Source organism: Physeter macrocephalus, unplaced genomic scaffold (genome assembly GCF_002837175.3).
Source record: "Physeter macrocephalus isolate SW-GA unplaced genomic scaffold, ASM283717v5 random_133, whole genome shotgun sequence".
Taxonomy (NCBI): domain Eukaryota; kingdom Metazoa; phylum Chordata; class Mammalia; order Artiodactyla; family Physeteridae; genus Physeter; species Physeter macrocephalus.
The window spans coordinates 43,283-62,532 of NW_021145419.1; the positions used below are offsets into that span (position 1 = coordinate 43,283).

General features: G+C 57.4%; 2 protein-coding genes across 2 annotated transcripts; one reads left to right on the plus strand and one right to left on the minus strand.

The window, feature by feature from the left end:
* Positions 1 to 444: 444 nt before the first annotated feature.
* Positions 445 to 1,888, plus strand: FAM187A (family with sequence similarity 187 member A). The gene has a single exon (XM_007125426.2). The coding sequence runs from the start codon at positions 644 to 646 to the stop codon at positions 1,886 to 1,888; it is 1,245 nt and encodes a 414-aa protein (XP_007125488.1). The 5' UTR covers positions 445 to 643.
* Positions 1,889 to 2,682: 794 nt separating this feature from the next.
* Positions 2,683 to 12,150, minus strand: GFAP (glial fibrillary acidic protein). Its single transcript, XM_007125393.3, has 9 exons — positions 11,687 to 12,150; positions 10,527 to 10,587; positions 10,236 to 10,331; positions 9,121 to 9,282; positions 7,826 to 7,951; positions 7,407 to 7,627; positions 6,786 to 6,829; positions 4,941 to 5,026; positions 2,683 to 4,311 (listed from the first exon to the last, which is right to left on the minus strand). The coding sequence occupies exons 1-9, from the start codon at positions 12,133 to 12,135 to the stop codon at positions 4,270 to 4,272; spliced, it is 1,287 nt and encodes a 428-aa protein (XP_007125455.1). The 5' UTR covers positions 12,136 to 12,150; the 3' UTR covers positions 2,683 to 4,269.
* Between the last annotated feature and the right edge of the window lie 7,100 nt (positions 12,151 to 19,250).

The window sequence follows — 19,250 nt, forward strand, 5'->3', positions numbered from 1 at the left end:
ACTGATCTCCATAGCTCTTAACAAGAGTATTTGTAACTGGAAACCAACAGAATGGACATTTAATCAATAAATGATCAGATGCTACCTCCTTTCAGGTGCAGTATTTTTCTCCAGGGGCTGAGTTCCCATGCAGGTTGGGCCTGGGAAAGCCCCAAGCCATCAGCTCAGGCCTGGCCAGCCTCCCAGGCATCTTCAGATGGCCAGATGTGCAGGTAGGAGGGTTGCCTTCAACTTCTGGATTAACCAAAGGGAGGACCTTTCCACCAGGCAGGCAGGGCAGGGCCTGGAACAGAGAGGCGGAGATTTCCCTGTCCTGGTACCTGGGCCCTTGCTTCTCATTCTGGCTTCCACTGACCCATTCTTGAGTGAGTGCCAGTGTTCTAGAAAGGGGAGAAAGGGCCAGGTTCTAGAATGGTTTTCCCTGAAGATCACGTCCGGAACGTTAGAAGGGCATCTGGTACATCCCCTGGGGATAAATTGCCTTGTCTGTGGCAGCTTCCTCTGCAGATTGTTGCTTCTTTTCCTGGCTGCTGAATCCTTTCCTCATATAGATGCCTCCTCCCAGCAGTGATTTCTAGAAGCCCCATAGGCCTTTAGTGCCTAGGTTTTGCCCCGCCCCCTCTGACTCTTCTCTTGCGCAGGCATGAACCTGGCCCAGGCCACTGTGTTCCTGTGGGTGTTGGGCAGCCTCCAGGCCTTTGAAATCGTGGAGAAGGAGAACATTTTTCAGAGGACCCCCTGCCCAGCTTTCCTGATGTTTGACAATGCAGCCTACCTGGCTGACATGAGCTTCGAGCTCCCCTGCCACTGCAAGCCCGAGGAGGTGTCCGCTGTCGTCTGGTACTATCAGAAGCACCTCGGCAGCGGCCACACCAAAGTGCTGGCGGACTTTGACGGGCGGGTCCTGACGGAGGCAGCCCAGGTGCGCGCGGGCAGCGACATGCTGGTCCGCTTCAGCATCCGCATGTTCAGCCTGTTGGTCTTCCGGGCGCAGCCGGAGGACTCAGGCTTGTATTTCTGCGGCACCCGCGAGGGAGACTACTTTTACGCCTACGACGTGGACATCCAGAGCAGTGAGGGGATGGTGGCCACCTTCAAGGACCAGGGCCAGGAGCCCTTCGCAGACGAGTACCATGGGAGCCTCCACGTCTTCACCACCTTCTGGGAGTGGACCCCCTGCGACCGCTGCGGGGTGCGTGGGGAGCAGTGGCGCATTGGCCTGTGTTACCTGCAGAGCCCAGACCTCTCCCCCCGCTACCGCAAGACATCGCCCGACGTGGTGTCCTGTGGTTCGCGGGCTGTGCCCAGGCAGCTCCGGGCCAAGGCCAGCGACCACGCCCCCGAGCTGCTGCTTCGGAGCTGCCTGGTGCCCTGCGAGGAGAAGAAGAAGATCCAGGAGGGTGCGATGGCCCTCTTCAGCTACGTGTCCAAAGTGGGCAGCCGGCCCTGGTTGCCCCAGGTGCCCATCCAGTTCCACCAGCAGAGGCTGGGCCGCGGACTAATCATTTCCTGTCCCGGGGCCCGGCCGGAGCATGCCGTGGCCTGGGACAAGGACCACCAGTACCTCTACCGCACGCAGTACCTAAAGGGCGTCAACCGGTCCATGAGGGTGTTCATCGACCACGGCAACCATCTCCACATCCGCTTCACCCAGCTGGGAGACCGGGGCATCTACTATTGCTGGCGGCAGGGCGTGCGCATCGCTGGGTTCCGACTGGCTGTGACATCTCGAGGCCGCTACCCAGTCTCGTTCTCCAGCCCCGAGATTCGGGCCACCCTGGCGCTCACCCTGATAGGCTACCTGCTCATCACGGCCGTCTTCATCGCTATTCACCTCTGTCGTTGCTGCTGTTACTTATTCCGCTGTTGTCCCCACTGCTCCCCCTAGGCTCTCTCTTCCCCAGCTCTGAAGACCAGTTGTGCTCAAATACGTTTGTTAAATGGTACCAGATGCCTCTGGATAGGCATCCTGAGCTGGCATGTGTGGCAGGGCACGTGGACAAAGTTGTTAGCTATAACCTGCTCCCCGCTATCATGAGCGAGTCTGGGACCCAATCTGGGAAGTGGGGAGGCCCGAGGCTGGTGGGAGATGGGGGGACTGAAGCGAGATGGAAGTAGCCAGGGTCCCTGCGTCTTCTGACTTCACGCTCAGAGAAGGAAGACGTGAACCTGACATTTATCACCTGTCTGGTGTTGAACAGTGTTTGACGTGCTTTCTTTTCTTGCCTTCGAGGATTGCTAAGTGGGCGCCGTTTGAATTGGGGGTGGTAGAGGGAGGAAGAAAAGAGTCGGGGTGCCTAGTGTGTATCCCCTTTGCCTTCTTTCCCAGCCTCATCCCGGGACTGGCAGGTAGAAACGGTGAGTTTGGGAATGCAGGTAGAGACTAGAACAGGGGACATGGGTGAGGAAATTGGAGACTGAATTCAGGACTTTCCTGAGAGATTGCACCCAGGCTGGGGGCTGGGGGTGAGAAGAGGGGCGGGAAGCAAAGGCTGTGGGGGGCAGGCACCAGGGCCGCAGGGCAGAGCAGGGCTGGAGATGGGATTTGTCATGTGGCCACTGCTGGGGGTGGCTGCGGGGTCCCAAGACGATCAGTGATAAGAAGCAAGTTGTGTCGTGTCCGAGGCCACTTCCTGCCCCCTTCCCCCAGCCGCAGCCTCTGCCGAACAGATTAGAGTCCGCTCTGGGGAAAGGCACAGCAGTTGTCTTTATTTATGTCAGTGACTAAAGGCAGCAGTGGTGCCCTGAAGGTAAGCAGCAGTGGGTGGCAGGAGGGAGGAGGGGAAGGGCGCCAGTCTTGGAAAGAGGGAGGGACTCCTACTTCTCCCTCCCTCTGCCTTAGAGGGAGATGGGGACCCTGGAGCGGGCCTCTGAGCCCCGCTCGTGGGCACTGATCATCTCGTGCCCGCCAGTCTTCCTGTGGACCGCAGAACAGGTGCTTGGGGTGAAAGTGCCTGCCCCAAGCTGTCCTGCCTCTAGGCTGCAGGAGCACAAACCAGTGTCTTCACTCTGCGTGGGCCTCGGGTTCCCAAATTATAAAATAGGGTGCTACCTAAAACACGGGGGGGTACGTTTTGCATTTGACTACGAGGGGACAACAGGGGCCTTGGCTTAGGGAAGAGCAACGGTCACTTGGGGAGGAGAGGGTCGGGCGTGCAGCAGAGGCTTTGCCTAGCAGTATTCGCTGGGGTCAGGCGGCAGCCGCAGCGGCTCCCAGGCCTGCGTGGACAGGGATGACGCAGCCAGGAAAGGGCCTTTAGAGCTGGGACTAAGTGGGCCCTGCCCCCAGGAACAGCAGCCTCTTTCTTTCCTGTTTCACCATCTTCAAGAGGATGAGTCACTTTCTTGATTCCCACGACCCAGAGGCCAGGTGTAACTGCTCACTCACAGCCCCCACTCTGATGTCTGGCCTCAGCCCAACCGCTTCCTCTACCGTCTCTACCTGCCCCGCCTCCAGCCTGTATGGCGGAGCGGGGGAGTCCTCCTGGGCTTGACCTCTCTGTGCCCACAGCTCGGGGCCAGGCCCCCTTCTACTCCCTCCCGGCACCCCTTCCCTCACCACTTACACTGTAGTTCCCCCAAGTGCTGAGAATCAAGCTCCCACGGGCCCACAGCGTGCCCACGTGGCAGCTCAGTGGGGCGGAGACACTTGAACCATCACTCAGGAGGCCCCTCTGCAATCTGGGCAGGCCAGGAATTCTGTCCGGCGACTACTCCAGGTGGCAGGATAGCCCCACCCATCCTCAGACTGGTCAGAGCCAGTCTAGAAGAATAAGCCTCTGGCCAAGGCCTCCTTGCCTGTGGGGATTCCCCTGCCTGTCTCAGCGTCTTGGTTTTCCTCCACCAGCCTGAGGAAATTCAAAGGCCCCGTTCCCAGATACCCCCAGACACCTCCGGCTCTGGCAACAGTTGCCATGACAACAGGGATCCGGATACGGAGGGTGATTTATTAGTGCTCCCTGCCCTCCCCAACTTCTCTCCTCCCTCCCAGTTCTAACCCAAGCTGCTGGCCATGCCCCTCCAGGCTGCCCGTTTGGGGTGAGTGCCCTGTTAGAATTGCTGGGTGCTGGGTGGGTGCTGTCTGACAGGCTTAATGCTGATGGAGCCTAGGGCAGCAAGCTGACATAGAGACTGAGGGGGAAGAGGAGCAGCTGGGGTGGGTGGGAACTCAAGTCTGGGGAAATTAACTAGCAGAGGAGGGGCAACTACCCCGATTCCTGCTGCAGGCCCCTCATACTGTGGGGCAGGGACCACCAGGTGGGTCCTGCCTCACATCACATCCTTGTGCTCCTGCTTGGACTCCTTAATGACCTGCAGGGGACAGAGAAGGTGCCACAGTTAGGTTAGGAGCTCACACAGACTCCAGGTCCACCACAGCTAGGCTATGGACCTAGACAAGTCCCCCGCCTTCCTGGGTCATCTCTTCTATGATAGTAGCCGAACACCCCCACGCAGCAGTCAGAGGGGGAGATGAGGTAACGCGGGCAAACAACTAGCACCGTGCCTGGCACATGGTGAGCTGATCCTGTAAGATTAGCTGGTACTGTTGCTGGTGTGATGGGGAGGGGGTTATGACCAATTCCCCCCATCCCATTCTTCTGCCAGGTTCCTTTCACCAAGCTGCAAGTTGAAAGTTGGGAGTGAAAGCTACTAACTTTAATTTTCTTTCTCTCTCCCCCAGGCCTGGCATGGGGGCACCTGAGTCTGAGGGTGACATAGGGAGAAAGCTGGAGTCAGGACCCCATCCAGTGGTCTAGGCACCCAGGCTCCCCTTAGAACTGCCAGTGGAGAGGCTGGGGAACTGAATTACATCCGGGTTCCTTCCCCTCCTGCAGAGCCTCCCAGAGGAGCTCTTGTGAATTATCAACAACCTTCTATGTGCCAGTCAAGCTTTCTTCCAGAGTCTGCCGGGGCCAGAATCTGGGATCCGCCCTCCTCACCTCTCCATCCCGCATCTCCACGGTCTTCACCACGATGTTCCTCTTGAGGTGGCCTTCTGACACGGAATTGGTGTCCAGGCTGGTTTCTGCAGGCATGAGGAGAGGAGGCCTCCATGGGCTCTCAGGGCACTAGACATCCTCTCCCACCCTCGGTTTCACCATGAAACCCCCAATCATGAGTACAAAAGCCTATCCAATCAGGCAGAGAGGGCATAGGCTCTTCCAAAGGGGCTGGCAACCTCCTAAGTCCCCATGGTGCTGGGCAAGTCCTTGCTGCCCTGCTCGCTCTCCTGGCCTGGCTGCATTTCAGCCCCTCTGCAAGCCCTCACCTGGCCCCTGGCTTCCTGACAACCCAGCGCTGTGCCAAGGAAGGAGCACGTGGGTTTTGAAGTCAGGCAGGCCAGAACTTGAATCCCAGCTCAGCCACACGACTGTGGGCAAGTTAATTTACCTCTTCCAGCCTCAGTGTCCTCATCTGCAAAATGGGGATGCTGTTGTCTACTTTTCTAGGTGGGAGTGAGGAGTCAGTTAACTGAAATAATGTTTGTTAAACGACGGGCACATATTAGCGCTCAATACACGTGGGTCCCTTTCCTGTCCCCCTTCCTCCTTCCTACTTCTCTCTGCCTCTTCTCCGGGCCCTAGTGACCCTTTTCTGTCTGGCATTTGGCAGTATTGCCTCTACCTGGTCTGCCTGGTTAACCCTTCTGATGCTGAACTAAGCCCTGGGACACGCATAGCTAGTGTTCCTAAATTTCTAGCCCAAAAGAAAGAAGAATTTTTTTTTCCTTGGCTAAGAATCATTTGAGGGCCACATACAAGTAAGAAGTAATTTACTTTCCCCCCCCGCAGAGAGAAAAATATAACATGTCACACTCACTAATATTTAAAATTAAGAGCAGGGGACATAGAACTTTATTCACTCCGAGAGCAGCAGTCCAGGGGGAAATAATCCTCTGGGGTGAATCATCACTGAGCTGAACAATGGAGCCTCAGGGACAGACGAATCAGGCAGAGAGCCTGGCCGCTGGGCACAGCGAGACCCTAGGGGCCCTCCCAGTGATGGGAAAGAGGTGAGGCAGAGGCTGACGTTTGCTCAGAGGCCTCAGAGCCTCTCATCTGTGCACCCGAGGACTTATCACCTTGAACACCGGCCAACTCTGCTACTTTAACCTACATTTACCCTGTGCCAGGTCCTGGGCTGGGTGCTGAGGTTGCTGGGAAAATGACACAGGCTTGGCCCTTTAAGGAAACCTGGGAGGAGGGAGCCCAAGAGGATGGGGAAAGTGGGCTTGGTGAGGCTCGCTCCCTATCAAGCTGAGAAGAGCACCGTGTCTATAAGGCAGGCAGCTAACCGAGAGCCGGCGGGGCTCCATTTACAATCTGGTGAGCCTGTATTGGTATAACTTGTATTGTAAGGCTTTTGAGATGTCTTGTGACCTTGTGACCTTCCCCTTCTTTGGTGCTTTTGCCCCCTGTAGTGACAAGCAGTTAAAAAAAAAAACACAAACATCAAACACTTGGATGGGCAGACCTTAATCAGGGATCTGCAGACAGGACAGAGGTTGAGACCGTCACCCAGTTCTGCAATGGAATAGGGTTTGGGGATGGGGGTGGGGGTGGGACAAAGGGCAGAGCAGGACAGGAGCGGCTGCAAGCCCCACCTCGAATGCTCTGGGATGGTGTGTTCTGGCTAGAAGTTCTGCGGTGAATCATGAAGGTCCCCATGGAGAGCCCCAGGCCCGTTTGCCCTGGTCCTGGGCCCCAGGCCAGAACAGCAACCCACAGGCCTGGGGGAGGGGGCAGGAATCCAACACTCTGCCCGCAGGACCCTGTTCTACTGACCTCGGATCTGCAGGTTGGAGAAGGTCTGCACAGGAATAGTGATGCTGAAAGACAGCAGAGAGAGAGAGGGGTGACCAGGCTGCCCGACGATATCCCCAGGCCAGGTCCTGGTCTGGGGACTTCATGACAGCTTTGAGGCTTTTCTCCTTGCCGGGAAAGGCCGACCCCAGCTTTTAGCTTCCCCCACAGCAAACACACTCCTTGGAGCTGCCAAAGCCGGCAAGGGGCCTGGATGTTGTGAGGGGAACATCTCTATTCAAAAGAGAGTGGATGCTTGGAGGATGGCAGAAGGGAGGGAAGAGTGGCGAAGAGAATTCCCAGGAGGCAGAAGACGCTGGTCAGGGGAAAAGAAGTCCGATATTTGTTGGGAGGGTGGGGAGTGAGCCTCAGTTTGGGAGGTGACCCGAGTCCTTACCCTGGGACCTAATGAACACGGGCTGAATTGAATCCGTTCATTCATTCATCAGACATTTATTGAATACCGACTGTGTGTAAGGCAAGCACGGTGCTGGGCACTGGGATAGGAGGGGGCTGGACGCAAGACTGAATAAGACAGTCCCTGAAGGGAGCAAAGCAACTCTAGGGAGGGGCAGGCAGGGACGGCTGCTGGGCAGGGCTCACCGGTTCTCCTCGCCCTCCAGCAGCTTCCTGTAGGTGGCGATCTCGATATCCAGGGCCAGTTTAACGCTGAGCAGGTCCTGGTACTCCTGCAGGTGGCGGGCCATCTCGTCCTTGAGGCTCTGCCCCTCCTCTTCCAGCCGGGCCAGCGCCTCCAGGTAACTCGCCGCCTCCCGCGCGTGGCGCTCCTCCTGCTCCCGCATCTGCCTCTCCAGGGACTCGTTCTGTGGGTGGAGTCGGCTGGTTTCTCGAGGCCCCGCCCCCGCCCCGCCCCGAGTAACTTTTCAGAGCTCCGCCCCCAGCCCCGGTCCCGGCCCCTGGCCCTTTTCCAGCACCTCCTAGGGCGGCAGGTCCCCTCCTCCGGTTCGCCAGCCTCCGCTCGCGGACCCCGTCCCCCCGCCTGTGGCCCTGCCCGCGCTCACCGTGCCGCGCAAGGACTCCAGGTCGCAGGTTAAGGCCTGCAGCTGGCGCCGGTAGTCGTTGGCCTCGTGCTTGGCCTGGCGGAGCAGCTCCGCGTTGCGGGCAGCGGCGTCCGTCAAGTCCGCAAACTAAATGGGGAGAGGGCTTTACGCTGAGGGGAGGGCTGGGGACGCTTATGGCGGGAGCTGTGCGGGCCCGTGGGGAGGAACGATGTCTGGAGGATCAGGGAGATGGGCGGGACCCCAGGGTTGTTGTCCAGCTCACCCCAGCCCTGGGTGGGATTATTCGCAGCGACTGAGGCCCGTGGACCGGGGACACAGAAGACACTGCTACGTCTCTAGCACCTAGCACAATCCTGGTCAGGGAATGCAGGAATGAACAGTGTTTGCCACGGAATCCAGAATCTCCAGTACTGGCAGCTCCATCCGCGTGACTGAACCCTGTCCTCCTCCACCTTACTCAGGGGATTCTGGTGAGCAGAGCTCTGGATTCTAATAGCCCCGTTGCAGTGAAGCCCTCAGGGCTCCATCACGTCTTGCCTTGCTCAGAACCATCGCTGGCTTCTGCCACTTACACTCCTCAGCTCCACGCCCTGGCCCAGGATCTCTGGGCCCCTACCTCTTTGTGCTTTTCGGCCTCTACTCAGGCTCTGTCCTGCACTCTGAATGCCCCTTTCCTCTTTTCTTTATGTTCACAGGCTTCCAGTCCTGCCTGGCCCCAGTGCCCTCCCTTCTATGATATCCTTCCTGTCCCCACATTGTATATAAACTCTGCCCTGCTGTGTTCTCCGTAGACATCATTATTGGGTGACATAACATCTCCCTGGTCAGACATGTCTCTGTATCCTGGGCAGAGCTGGAGATGCAGTAGATGCTTAATAACCCAGGAAACAGACGCATCAAGAATGCAGGCTCCCAAGTGAGATAGCTAGGGTTAGAAATCCAGCTCTACTGCTTAGGAGCTGTGTGATGTTGGGCAAATTGGTTAACCTCTCTGGACTTTAGTTCTCTAATCTATCAAAGAACAGTACCTACTTCATGGTAAAACAATCCATGCAAAGCACAGGGCCTAATACACAACAGTGTTGGCTAATAGTAATAGCAATAAGTACTAATAAGTACTTATTGGAAATAATAGTGCCTATGTAGCCCCGGGCAAGTCACCTCACTTCTCTGGTGAAGGTCAGTCACTCAGAGAGGATCCTCCCCCAGCCTCCTCCACCCTCCTTCCCCAGTTCTTTCGTATGGAGCCAGGAGGCCTGCCTGGAGGAGGCAGGCTGGCCCAAAGTCAGGGCTACCTTGGAGCGGTACCACTCCTCCGCCTCATGCATGTTGCTGGTTGCCACTGCCTCGTACTGCGTACGGATCTCTCTCAGGGCTGCTGTGAGGTCGGGCTTGGCCACATCCATCTCCACGTGGACCTGCTGCTGAGCCAGCTGCTCCTGGAGCTCCCGCACCTCCTGGCCAGGGTGAGAGAAGGGATGCCAGGGCTCAGGGACCAGGCTGCAACTGGGGTTTCCCCACAGCATCATGCCCTCTTCTGTCTGCCCCTCGGACACAGAAGTTGGCTAAGGGAGATGGGTATTCCTAGTTGGAGAAAATGGCATGGCCCAGGCTAAGGGAGGTGGAGGTTAGTTTGGGGGTCTCATGGTGTCCTCCTTCCAGGCCTGGAAGGCAGGAGCACTGAAAGTGTGCCTGTGTTCTCGTGGGAGAGTGACTGAGTCCCTGTTGTGTGGGTGTGCCTGTGGGTTCCCAGGTTCCCTGAGGCCGTGGATTCTGCATCCATTACCTGAAGTCAGAGCTCAGCAGGGGTAGGGGGGTTTGTTTGTTTGTTTGTGTGTGTGTTTTTATGTACGGCTCTCATTTAAGTGGAGACAGATGGCAGAGGGAATGGAGTCAGAGAGACTAACTGTGTGACCTTAGCAAGTTGTTTTACATCTCTGGGCTTCAGTGTCCTCCTCTGTGAAAAGGAGATAACACTGGAACTGTCCCTATCTCACAGGGCTGTAGTGAAGAAAAACAGGAGGCAACGAGGCCCATTGTAATTCTCAGTAAGTGGAGTGTGTGTCTGCGTGCATTTTACTGGGGGCTGGGGATGCTCTCTTATCTATCATTTTGTACCCGGTGCTGCAAGGCATGTGAGTTCCTCAGCCAGGGATGGACCCCGTGCTCCCTGCAGTGGAAGCGCAGAGTCCTAACCACTGGACCACCAGGGAAGGCCCTGTCTTTATCTCTGTCTCCCTTAGTCTCTCTCTGTATCTCTCTCTGTCTTTTCTCTCTCTCTCATTTTCTTTCTCTCTCTGTCAGTCTTCTCTCTTTGTCTGAATATCTCTATCTCAGTCTCCATCTGTCTGTCTCTTTTCCTCAGTTCTAATCTCTGTGTTGGCCTTTCCTCCCTCTGCCCTGGCCTTACCTCCTCATGGATCTTCCTCCAGAACCGGATTTCCTCCTCCAGAGACTCAGTCTTCCTCTCCAGATCCAGACGGCCCAGGGTGGCTTCATCTGCCTCCTGGAGTAGGGAGGAAGCAAAGGGCCCCTCTGACCCCAGACTCCTCCTCCCCACTCCCTAGTCTTATCTGATCCCTCCTTTTGTGGCTGGGGGGAGCAGCACATTGCTCTGGAGGGCTGGGCTCGGGGGCTATGTTTGGGTGGGCTGCCATCAGCACTTTCCCCCTCCCCGGCCCCTCCCCTCTACCACCCTGACCTGTCGATAGGCAGCCAGGTTGTTCTCAGCCTCCAGCCTCAGGTGGGTTTCATCCTGGAGCCTGGGGTAAGGGGACACATTCCTGGGTCCGGGCTCTTCTGAGGACTGTTGGACCCGTGCCCTAATCTCCCTGGAGGTGGCTGCCAGAGAACGCCCCGCCCCCCCCAGGACCAGCGTGAGTGGCAAAAGGAGTGAGGGGCAGAAGGACTTGGCCAGGAGCGCGAGCAGACAAGGGCCTTCGCTTTAACTCATTGCCAGGTGCCTTATCAGGGTTGCTGCACCTGCTCCCCCTCACACAGGCGCTTCCACCAATGTACACTCACTGCTGCACACATACCACACAGACCACACACACACCACACACACACACCACACACACACACACCACACCACACACACCACACACATACACACACACCCCACACACACCCCCACACACACCCCCACACACACCACATACCATACACATACACCCCCCCACACACACACACACACACACACACACACACACACACACATCCTCCCGCACTTGAAGTCACACACACATGCCCTGTCAGCTCAGCAAGGACCATGCCCCCGGGGTTTCCTCTGACCTTTGGAAACGGGTTTTATTAAGATCTCCGCTTTACAGCTGTGCAAGTGGAAGTGTCTTGACTAGGGTCATAAGCTGGTGACAGGCAGAGTCTCCTGTATTCTGAAGCCAGTATGCTGCCTGCTCTTTCCCTCTCTTCCTGTAGCCCCAGCCCAGTCCTCCTGGTGCATACCAATCTTCCCTTCCAATTCCCCCTCTAGACAGACCCAGGCTCAGAATAGGTGCGCTCCCCGACCACAGTAACAAGGCCCTGCAGTGAGTGAAACGCAGAGACCCTCCCCGCTGGGGGTCCCTGACTGTCCCGCACAGCTTTCCCCAGCGGGGAGGCGCTAAGAGTACCCGAAGGTCTTTGGGAATCAGATCCCTGAGATCCTGGGCCTCCTCCCGGGCCCACCCTCATCTTGGGGAGCAAGGGCCACCCTCTCCTCCCAGAGGTGGGAAACTGGGGAGCAGGGAGGCAGAGCCCCTGCCCAAGACCTGCAGGCCTGCAGGTGCTCCCTCTCCGGGGGGCGGGGGCGGCGGCTCAGTGCTCCCTGTTCATGAGGCCCCTCTGCGGCCCCCTCCTCACTTCTGCCTCAGGGTGCCCAGGTCCTGCGTCAGATTGTCCCTCTCCACCTCGAGCCGGGCGCTGTTGGCGGTAAGTTGATCAAGCCGCAGCCGCAGCTCGCGCAGCTCCGCCTGGTAGACGTCGGCAAGCTTGGTGGGCTCCTTGGCCCGCAGCTGGTTCAGCTCGGCAGCCAGCGCCTTGTTCTGCTGTTCCAGGAAGCGCACCTTCTCGATGTAGCTGGCGAAGCGGTCATTGAGCTCCATCATCTCTGCCCGCTCACTGGCCCGGGTCTCCTTGAAGCCGGAGTTGAGCGCCCCGCCCAAGGAGAAGTCCACCCGGGCCGGGAGTGGAGGCGGCATTCGAGCCAGGGACAGGCGGGTGCCAGGAGCCAGGCGGCGGCCCCCCACCCCCATCTCTGAGGAGGAGACATAGGAGCGGCGAGCCACTGAGGTGACCCGTCTCCTCTCCATCCTGTCCTGGCTCTGCCTGCTCCTGGGATGTGCTGGCTTTATGGAGGAGGGCCCGGCCTGGCCCGGCCCATGCTGCCCCTGGCAACGCCCCCTGGCATAGCCTGAGTGGGTGGGGCTGGGCCGCAGCCCAGCCATGGGGAGAGTGCCTCTCATGCCCACCGAGGTCACTGTGCCCAGAGACGGGGCCTCCTGGGCATGGCAGCCCCAGCCTGGCTCCAGACAGAGGAGCTAGTGGGCAGTTCCGGGGCCGATGCTGCGTGTGGGGCCCTGACCACTGGACAAGGAGACCCTTTCACTGGGACGGTGGGTCAAGGAAGGGCTGGACCAGATGACCTCTGACCTGTCTTCTAACTTTTAGAGCCTATGACCCAGGCCTTTCCTCACTCGGCATTCTCAGGCACACCTAGTGCCTGTTAGATGCTGGGAATCTGGTGGAGAACAAACCTGTTCCATATCTTCAAGGAACAGCCTATGTTACAGTTTCCTGCCAGCCTCATTCCCAACAGATTGCTGGAGTCCTCCCCTCTGAATACAGGCGTTCTGCATTCCTGCTTTCTCCCCACCTGCAGGTGCGGGGCTGTGGGCTGGAATTAGAACCGGCCCTTTGTCTGGAGGGTCAATTGAGGCCTCTGTCTAGCAGTGGGGGAATGATGGAAGGAACGTGGAGCCCCTGATAGGGTAAGTGGGGGCAGGCGCTGTACTCTCTGGCTCTCCCCCTGGGTCACCCTTAAGCCCCAGCCTCAGCCTCATCGGGCTCACCCCTTCCTTGCCCAGCCTCCCCGCACCCCCTCCCAGAGCGCAGGCCTTGACAGCTCCACAAAGCACTTATGAATGAGCTGGCTGTCCCAACTCCCATCTTTGTTCCTGTAACACCCCGTTTCCCTGGCCACCCGTCACCTCACTCTCACACTGGAGATTTATCTCCTTCAAGTTCCCACACATCAAGCTGAGAAGCTGGGAAAGGCTTCTTGGGAATCGGTGGGTTTGGGAACCTAGGAGCCAGTGGGTTTGAACTGGGAGCCTGGGGCCTGGGGCCTGGGCCCTGTTGCCCCTTGAGATTTCAGATCCAATCACACCTTCTATCTGGTCCCCCGGGGTCAGTACCCTGCCCAGGCCCTTCACCCATCTGTGTCCCTGGACTTCTGGGAAGTGGGCAGCCTTCCTCTCCCGCCCCCACCCCCAACGCCCCACAGCCCACTGCCCGTGCCTGGGCCTCTGATCCCTTTTCCCGAGCACTTGCTCAATGGAGCCTTGTTCTTCACTGCCGGTGAGGGTGTCGCGTGGCAAGGGCAGCCCCTGCAGGGGGCTGTGCTGTTTTTATCCCAGGATGCCAGCCCGTTGGGTGGGGTGCAGCCCAAGCCCCTTGCTCAAAGAGCTTCTCGGAAAGCATCTGATGGGGGCTGGGGTGCAGCAGGGAGCAGGCTCTGTGCCCACCCCTGACCATTGTGTTTGTGCCAAGGTGAGTCATTCAGTGGGCACCTCACAGTGGTGAGTCATTCAGTGGGCACCAAGGGGAGGCCCTGGGGGTAGCCCAGCACTGCCAGGTCTCCAGCTCTGCAGACAGGGCCTGGCTACTCGCCTCCTCCCCAGCTGTCAGAGCCAGCTCAGCCCCTGAGCTCCTGTCTGGGCAATGCCCCCTCGTCCACGCCAGGGGAGATGCTTTTCATCTGGGCAGGTTACAGGCTGCTTGCCGAGATTTCCCCGTGAGTCCCAAGCAGAGAGAGGAGGTGAGAATCTCTAATTCTGTAGCAGAGTCTGACCCTTGGCCTGAGCCGTGTCATGGGGAGGGGAATCTTGAATCTTGAGGAGGGGGCACCCAGTCACTTGATCCTGCTGTGGGTTGAGGGGCTGGGGAAGGATGGGGGCGGGGAGTGACATTAAAGGAAGAACAAGACTGGGGACAAACCCTTGGCCGGGCAAGTCACAGCGGGTGGCCTTCTCTCTTTGTACCATTGAAATCCAGTTGAAATGAGCGCAAAGCGGTCCTGGAGGAAAAAGATGTAATAGAGCAGGAAGGGCTTGTCAGGGACTCTCAGTAATTGTGTCTGGGAGACAGAGGCTCAGCTCGTTTTAGCAGCGGCAGATGAGGCCCCCTCTTCAACCCCTTCAGCCACTCGCTGGGCCCCTGTCACCCGCCCAGGCCCTCTCCCTCCATCTTCAACTCCCATCCGACCTTCAGACCCAGCTCCACACTCAGCCCTTCACTATCTGAAGCTGTCCACACAGAGAAGCAAAGAGATAGACAGACTCGGTCACGGTTGTTTGTCAGACCTTCATTATTTTTTGTTATACATTCATTGTAGAAAAATCAGCAAATACAGATAAGCAAAACAAAACTTAATTAGCTATAATTTTGCCACCTGGAGATATAGGCATTACCGGATTTTTTTTCTACACATATAAATTTATTTTTTAAAAGTAGGCTCATGCTGTACAAATTATTTTGTAACTTGCTTTTTTTTTTTACTAGACGATATGCTGTGAACATCTTTCCATATCAGTAAATATTTATCTACATCATCATTTTAACAGTTGCATGGTTTTCCACTATGTGCATTAATGTCACCAAGCCCTGGGGTTGGACAGTTATGTCCCCTCTCTCTCTGTTCTAGATCACACCGTGACGCACATCTGCCTCAGGCAGACACAGCTCCCGGCCTCCACCTCTGCGCCCCTCCTCCCAGCCTGACTCAGGCCCCATTCTCTGTGGCGCCTCCTCTCCTGCTTCCCCGATCTGAGGCCCTCATCGTCCAAAGCCTCAGGCCAGTTCCTAGACTGACTTCTGGACTAGACGGCAGAACGCTGCGGGCCCCAAGAAGAGGATGCCTGGACACCCTTCCACACGGCCTTCGGCCAGGCTGCGCCCCACTTCAAGCCGAGTTGGGGACAAGGTGACCTCCCACTCCCTGTCCCATCTTCTACGTCAGAATTTGCCAGGATGCCCTCCTGCCTGCGAGGCCCAAGTTGATCCCAGGATAGATCAACACTTCACCCGGCCTCAACCTGCACACAAGGTGCCCAGTGTTTTCCAAACCTGCCAGCCTCTGATTCAAGGGGCCCCTTTGTCCCTTGACTGCTGCCCCCTGACTCCGCTTGTGCCCCTGCCACTCTCCCAGTGCCTGGCACAGCATGGTGGTTAGCAAGCGTGAGTGGGACGGAGAGAACATGGGTCTCTGACCAGTCCGTCCACTCGGTGACCCATCTCTGAGGAAGGAAACTGGCCACTAGATGGCAGTGCTGAGCTGACCAGGTCCGAGTGGCCTGGTGGACATAGCCCTTCGGAGGCAGGGAGAAAGTTGGTCTCACAGCTCTAGGCAGGCTTCCTAAAACCCAAATGTACATCACTTAGAGGGCTCACTAGAATTGCCTCTGACTGCTGTGGCAGTGCCGTCTAGGGGAGAGAGCAAGGCCATGGCCACTCAGTAGCTGTATGATCTTGGATGAGTCAGGAACCTTCTCTGAGTCTCCATTTCCCCATCTGTAAAATGAGGTCTAGACATACCTACTTCCAAGGTAGTTGTGAGATACAAATCAGTGAGAGCCGGACACAGCAGGTGCTCGACAAATCCTAGCTTCCATTTAATAACACCTACCAGGTGCTTTACCTGTTTCCATGTTAGCGCATCTATGATGGGGTGGACCCAGGGGGCTGGGAGCTGGGTCTTCCAGGGGAGCGGCCATGTCCTGTTGACTCCATTGGGGTTGGGGCAGGGACAGCATGTGGGCAGGCCCCCCCTGCAAAGGGCAGTTACCTGGCAGTGTGGACAGGACGTGGGGAGGGGGCAGCACCCTTTGCCCCCAGATCACTAGTTGTTTGTGGCTTTGGGTCTCCCAGGGGACATGTGAGAGTTATGTCCCACTGTTCTGGAGGAGACTCAGAGTACAGGCTGTTTCCCACCCTGCTTTCTCTCCTCCCTGACTCCCCCAGTGGGCTCGGTCCCTCCATCCTTGCCCTTCCCCAACCCTGTGGGCTTGAGACCCACAGCTCCATTGGCTTGAGAACCTCTTGGTGTGTCAGCATCTCCCATGGGTGCGAGTCTCTCCTGCACGTCAGCCTGAGGCTTCCCAAGGACAAGGCCCCCTGAAGATGGGGTCCTCCCGATGCTAGACCTATGTTTTCCCATCAGACTGGGATGCACCTAAGGGTAGGCTCTGTCTCCCCCTTCAGACTCAGGCACCCACAGGACAGGAGCCGCCCTTTCCCCTTGGATGGGAGCCACCTGATGGGAGAACCCACGGTTCGCTGTCAGCTGGGAGCTCCCTGAGGGCAGGGGTCTCCCCTTTCTGTTGGAGGATAGTTGGAGGATGGCTGCCTCAAGCCAGGGATGGTTCCTTCTCTGATCCCGAGCCTGTGCCCAGTCCAGCTCTGTCGGTTAGAAGCGCCCGACCCCTGTGGCTGCAGAAGGGTTCCTGGCCGAACCCCTGGACTCCTTCTCCTTCTCCTCCCCAGCCCCTCAGCCATTGGAGGCATCAGCTCGTTCACCTTCACAGACCCAGGGGCCAGGCTGCTGTGTTGGGGTTAATAAGCTCGGGCCCTTGCTCTACTCCTGCCTCGCCACCCAGCCAGGGGCCGCTCAAGCCTGCCCCCAGCCTCTAACCCTGAGACCAGCTCTTTAATTGCTTTCCTTGGTCTGCTCTGCTCCCTGCTCCCTTCCGTCTCCCTGCCTGACTGTGTCCCTTTGGGAGGGTGAGAGGCGGGGACCAGATGTGTCCCTGGAGGGAGGAGAGGGCTGACCGGCGGCCTGTTATTTCCAATCCAGTGGTCCTTCAAATGGGCAGGATGAACCGGGGGTAGGGCTGCGGGTGAGCCCAGGGGAGCTCTAGGGTGAGCTAGAAAACACAGCCATGGTCTCCAGGCTCTTGGGTATGACTCTGGTCCCTTCCTCCACCCACAAACTCCATCCCAAGACTTTCTAGGTCCCTGTTCACAAAAGAACTGTGGAGGAGGGGAAGACAGCCAGGAACTAGATTCTGTCTGGGAAGCAGGATCCCCCCAACCTAGCCAAGAGCCAGAGACATTCTGGGGGAAACTGGAGGCAGATGAGCAAGGGTCTGGGAGGCAGGATGCCTGAGTTAGCAGCTGCCGAGGAGGAAGGATGCCCATGGGGTGATGATGTCCCCTGTGGGCGCCAAGCCGATGGCTGGCTGTGGGAGGACCCAGTGGAAAAAGCCCAGTCCCTCCCTCTTGACACATCCTAACACTGACGGAGGTTTGGGTTTATGCTCAGGTGACAAGGACTCCATCCTGACTCTTTGTGTGAAGGGACCATGTCTTGTTCTGTGTCTGCAGCTCCTGGCACTGAGCCTGATTCTCTGAACTGGGCAGGAATTTGTGCCCCCGGGGTGGGGCCCAGACCTGAGCTGCGGGGCCTGGAGTGGGTGCAAAGAGCCTGGGAAGAGAGAACGTCTAAACTCCCTGAAGTGGAGGGAGGGGCTCTGCGTAGGCCCTCAAGGCAGAAGAGGCAGGCTGAAGCCGGGAGGGGGAACCTAGGGCAGGCTGACCGGCAGTGGACGGGGGAGCCATCTATTGCCGCCTCTGGCGGATGACTCTAGGTGAGAACAATCCAATCTCAGAGCCTCATCGCTGCCCACGGAGGTCAGCTGGGAGCTGGCCGTCAGCTCGCTGCCACCCTCAGCCCCTGCCAGCTTCCTGGACCAGCCAGGCTGCCTCCTCGTGAGCGGCCCATCTCAGCCCAACCTCCCGTGATTGAGGGAAGGAGCCACGTGTGCTTAACTCCATTGGCAGAGTGTTTGTACATTTAATGGGTCACCCGAGAGCACATTTTGCACCACGGAGCCACAAATGTTTGCTGAGCGAATGGTCAGCTGCAGAACATCCTTGTCAAGAGTGACCTCTTCCCCTTGCAAGCTGCCTCCAGCCCTCGTGCAATGGAGCCCGTTGGGCGAAGCTTGCCCTCCTGGCCCTGGTTACCAGCCACCTTGCCCTGTGCCTGCTGCCTCTGCGCTTGCAGGGGTGATGGTGACGATCAAATGAGATAATAGATGTGAGGCCCCCAGGAAATGAGGAAGTTATTCAATTTGGATCCAACCAGCATGCAGCGAGGTCTCCTGAGGTCAAGGCACCACACCAGGACGCTGGGGGTTACAGATGTGAGGCAGTGACTGCTTCTGTGGGGATCATGATACACAGGGGAAAAAAACTCATGAAGACTAATTGGAGAGGAGGAAATTCCCGGCACGCGGAAAGAAATGATGTCTGTTCACTTCTAAACGGAAGCAGCTTGGTGTCATGTGTACGACCAGACCCTGGTCTGAATCCTGGCGCTGCCACTTGCTGTCTCGCTCCGGGCACATTTTGTTAACCTTTTTGTCTATTTCCTCATTATACCTCATAAGGTCGTGAAGTCGTGTGAGATGCCTGCAGCCGGTAGGAATGCGGCGCTCCCCTCTGTGCTCTCCACGCCTCCAAAAAGGCATGGAAACTGAGCGGGGAGGGGTGCCCCAGGTAGAGGGGGAGGCTGCTCGCCCAGAGCAGGGAGGCCTCATTTGAAATTGGCGGCATTGTTTACACACTACTCACAAAGTGCTAAATGCCTTTTACCGTGTTTGTTTTCAGAAGCAATTTAAACACAGACTCCTGGAATTTCGGTTAAGCCATTCCTTCATGCAGCCAGCCACGTCTTCCTGGGGAAACAGAGGTAGGCTTGGGTTGAACTGTCACAATCCCAATGAGTGGAGGGGAAAGCCACGAACGGGGGTGGAGGGGAGCTTTTGGAGCTGTGGGAGGAAGATTGCAATGGGTTCCGGCAGGTGGAGGCTCGGCCTGGAGCCTTGTAAGACCTGGGGACCACTAAGACGCTCTCTCTGACGACAGGACTCCTGGCAACCCACCACACCCAGGCTGTAGGAGGATGGACCAGGCCTCCAGGGGTGATAGCTTCTTCACCTGCTAAGGAGCAGGGGCCCTTAGCAGAAGGTGGGCCTGCGGAGTAAGGGACAGGGCCCACCTGTAAGGCTAGAGGAGGAGGCAGAGGGGGGATGTTTTTTATACTCAGAAGTTTCTTGAAGAGGAGGAAGGGGCTGCTATCCTACCTAGGTGTACAGAGAGAAACACACACCAAGGATGGAGATGGTTTATTAATCATTATAATAAA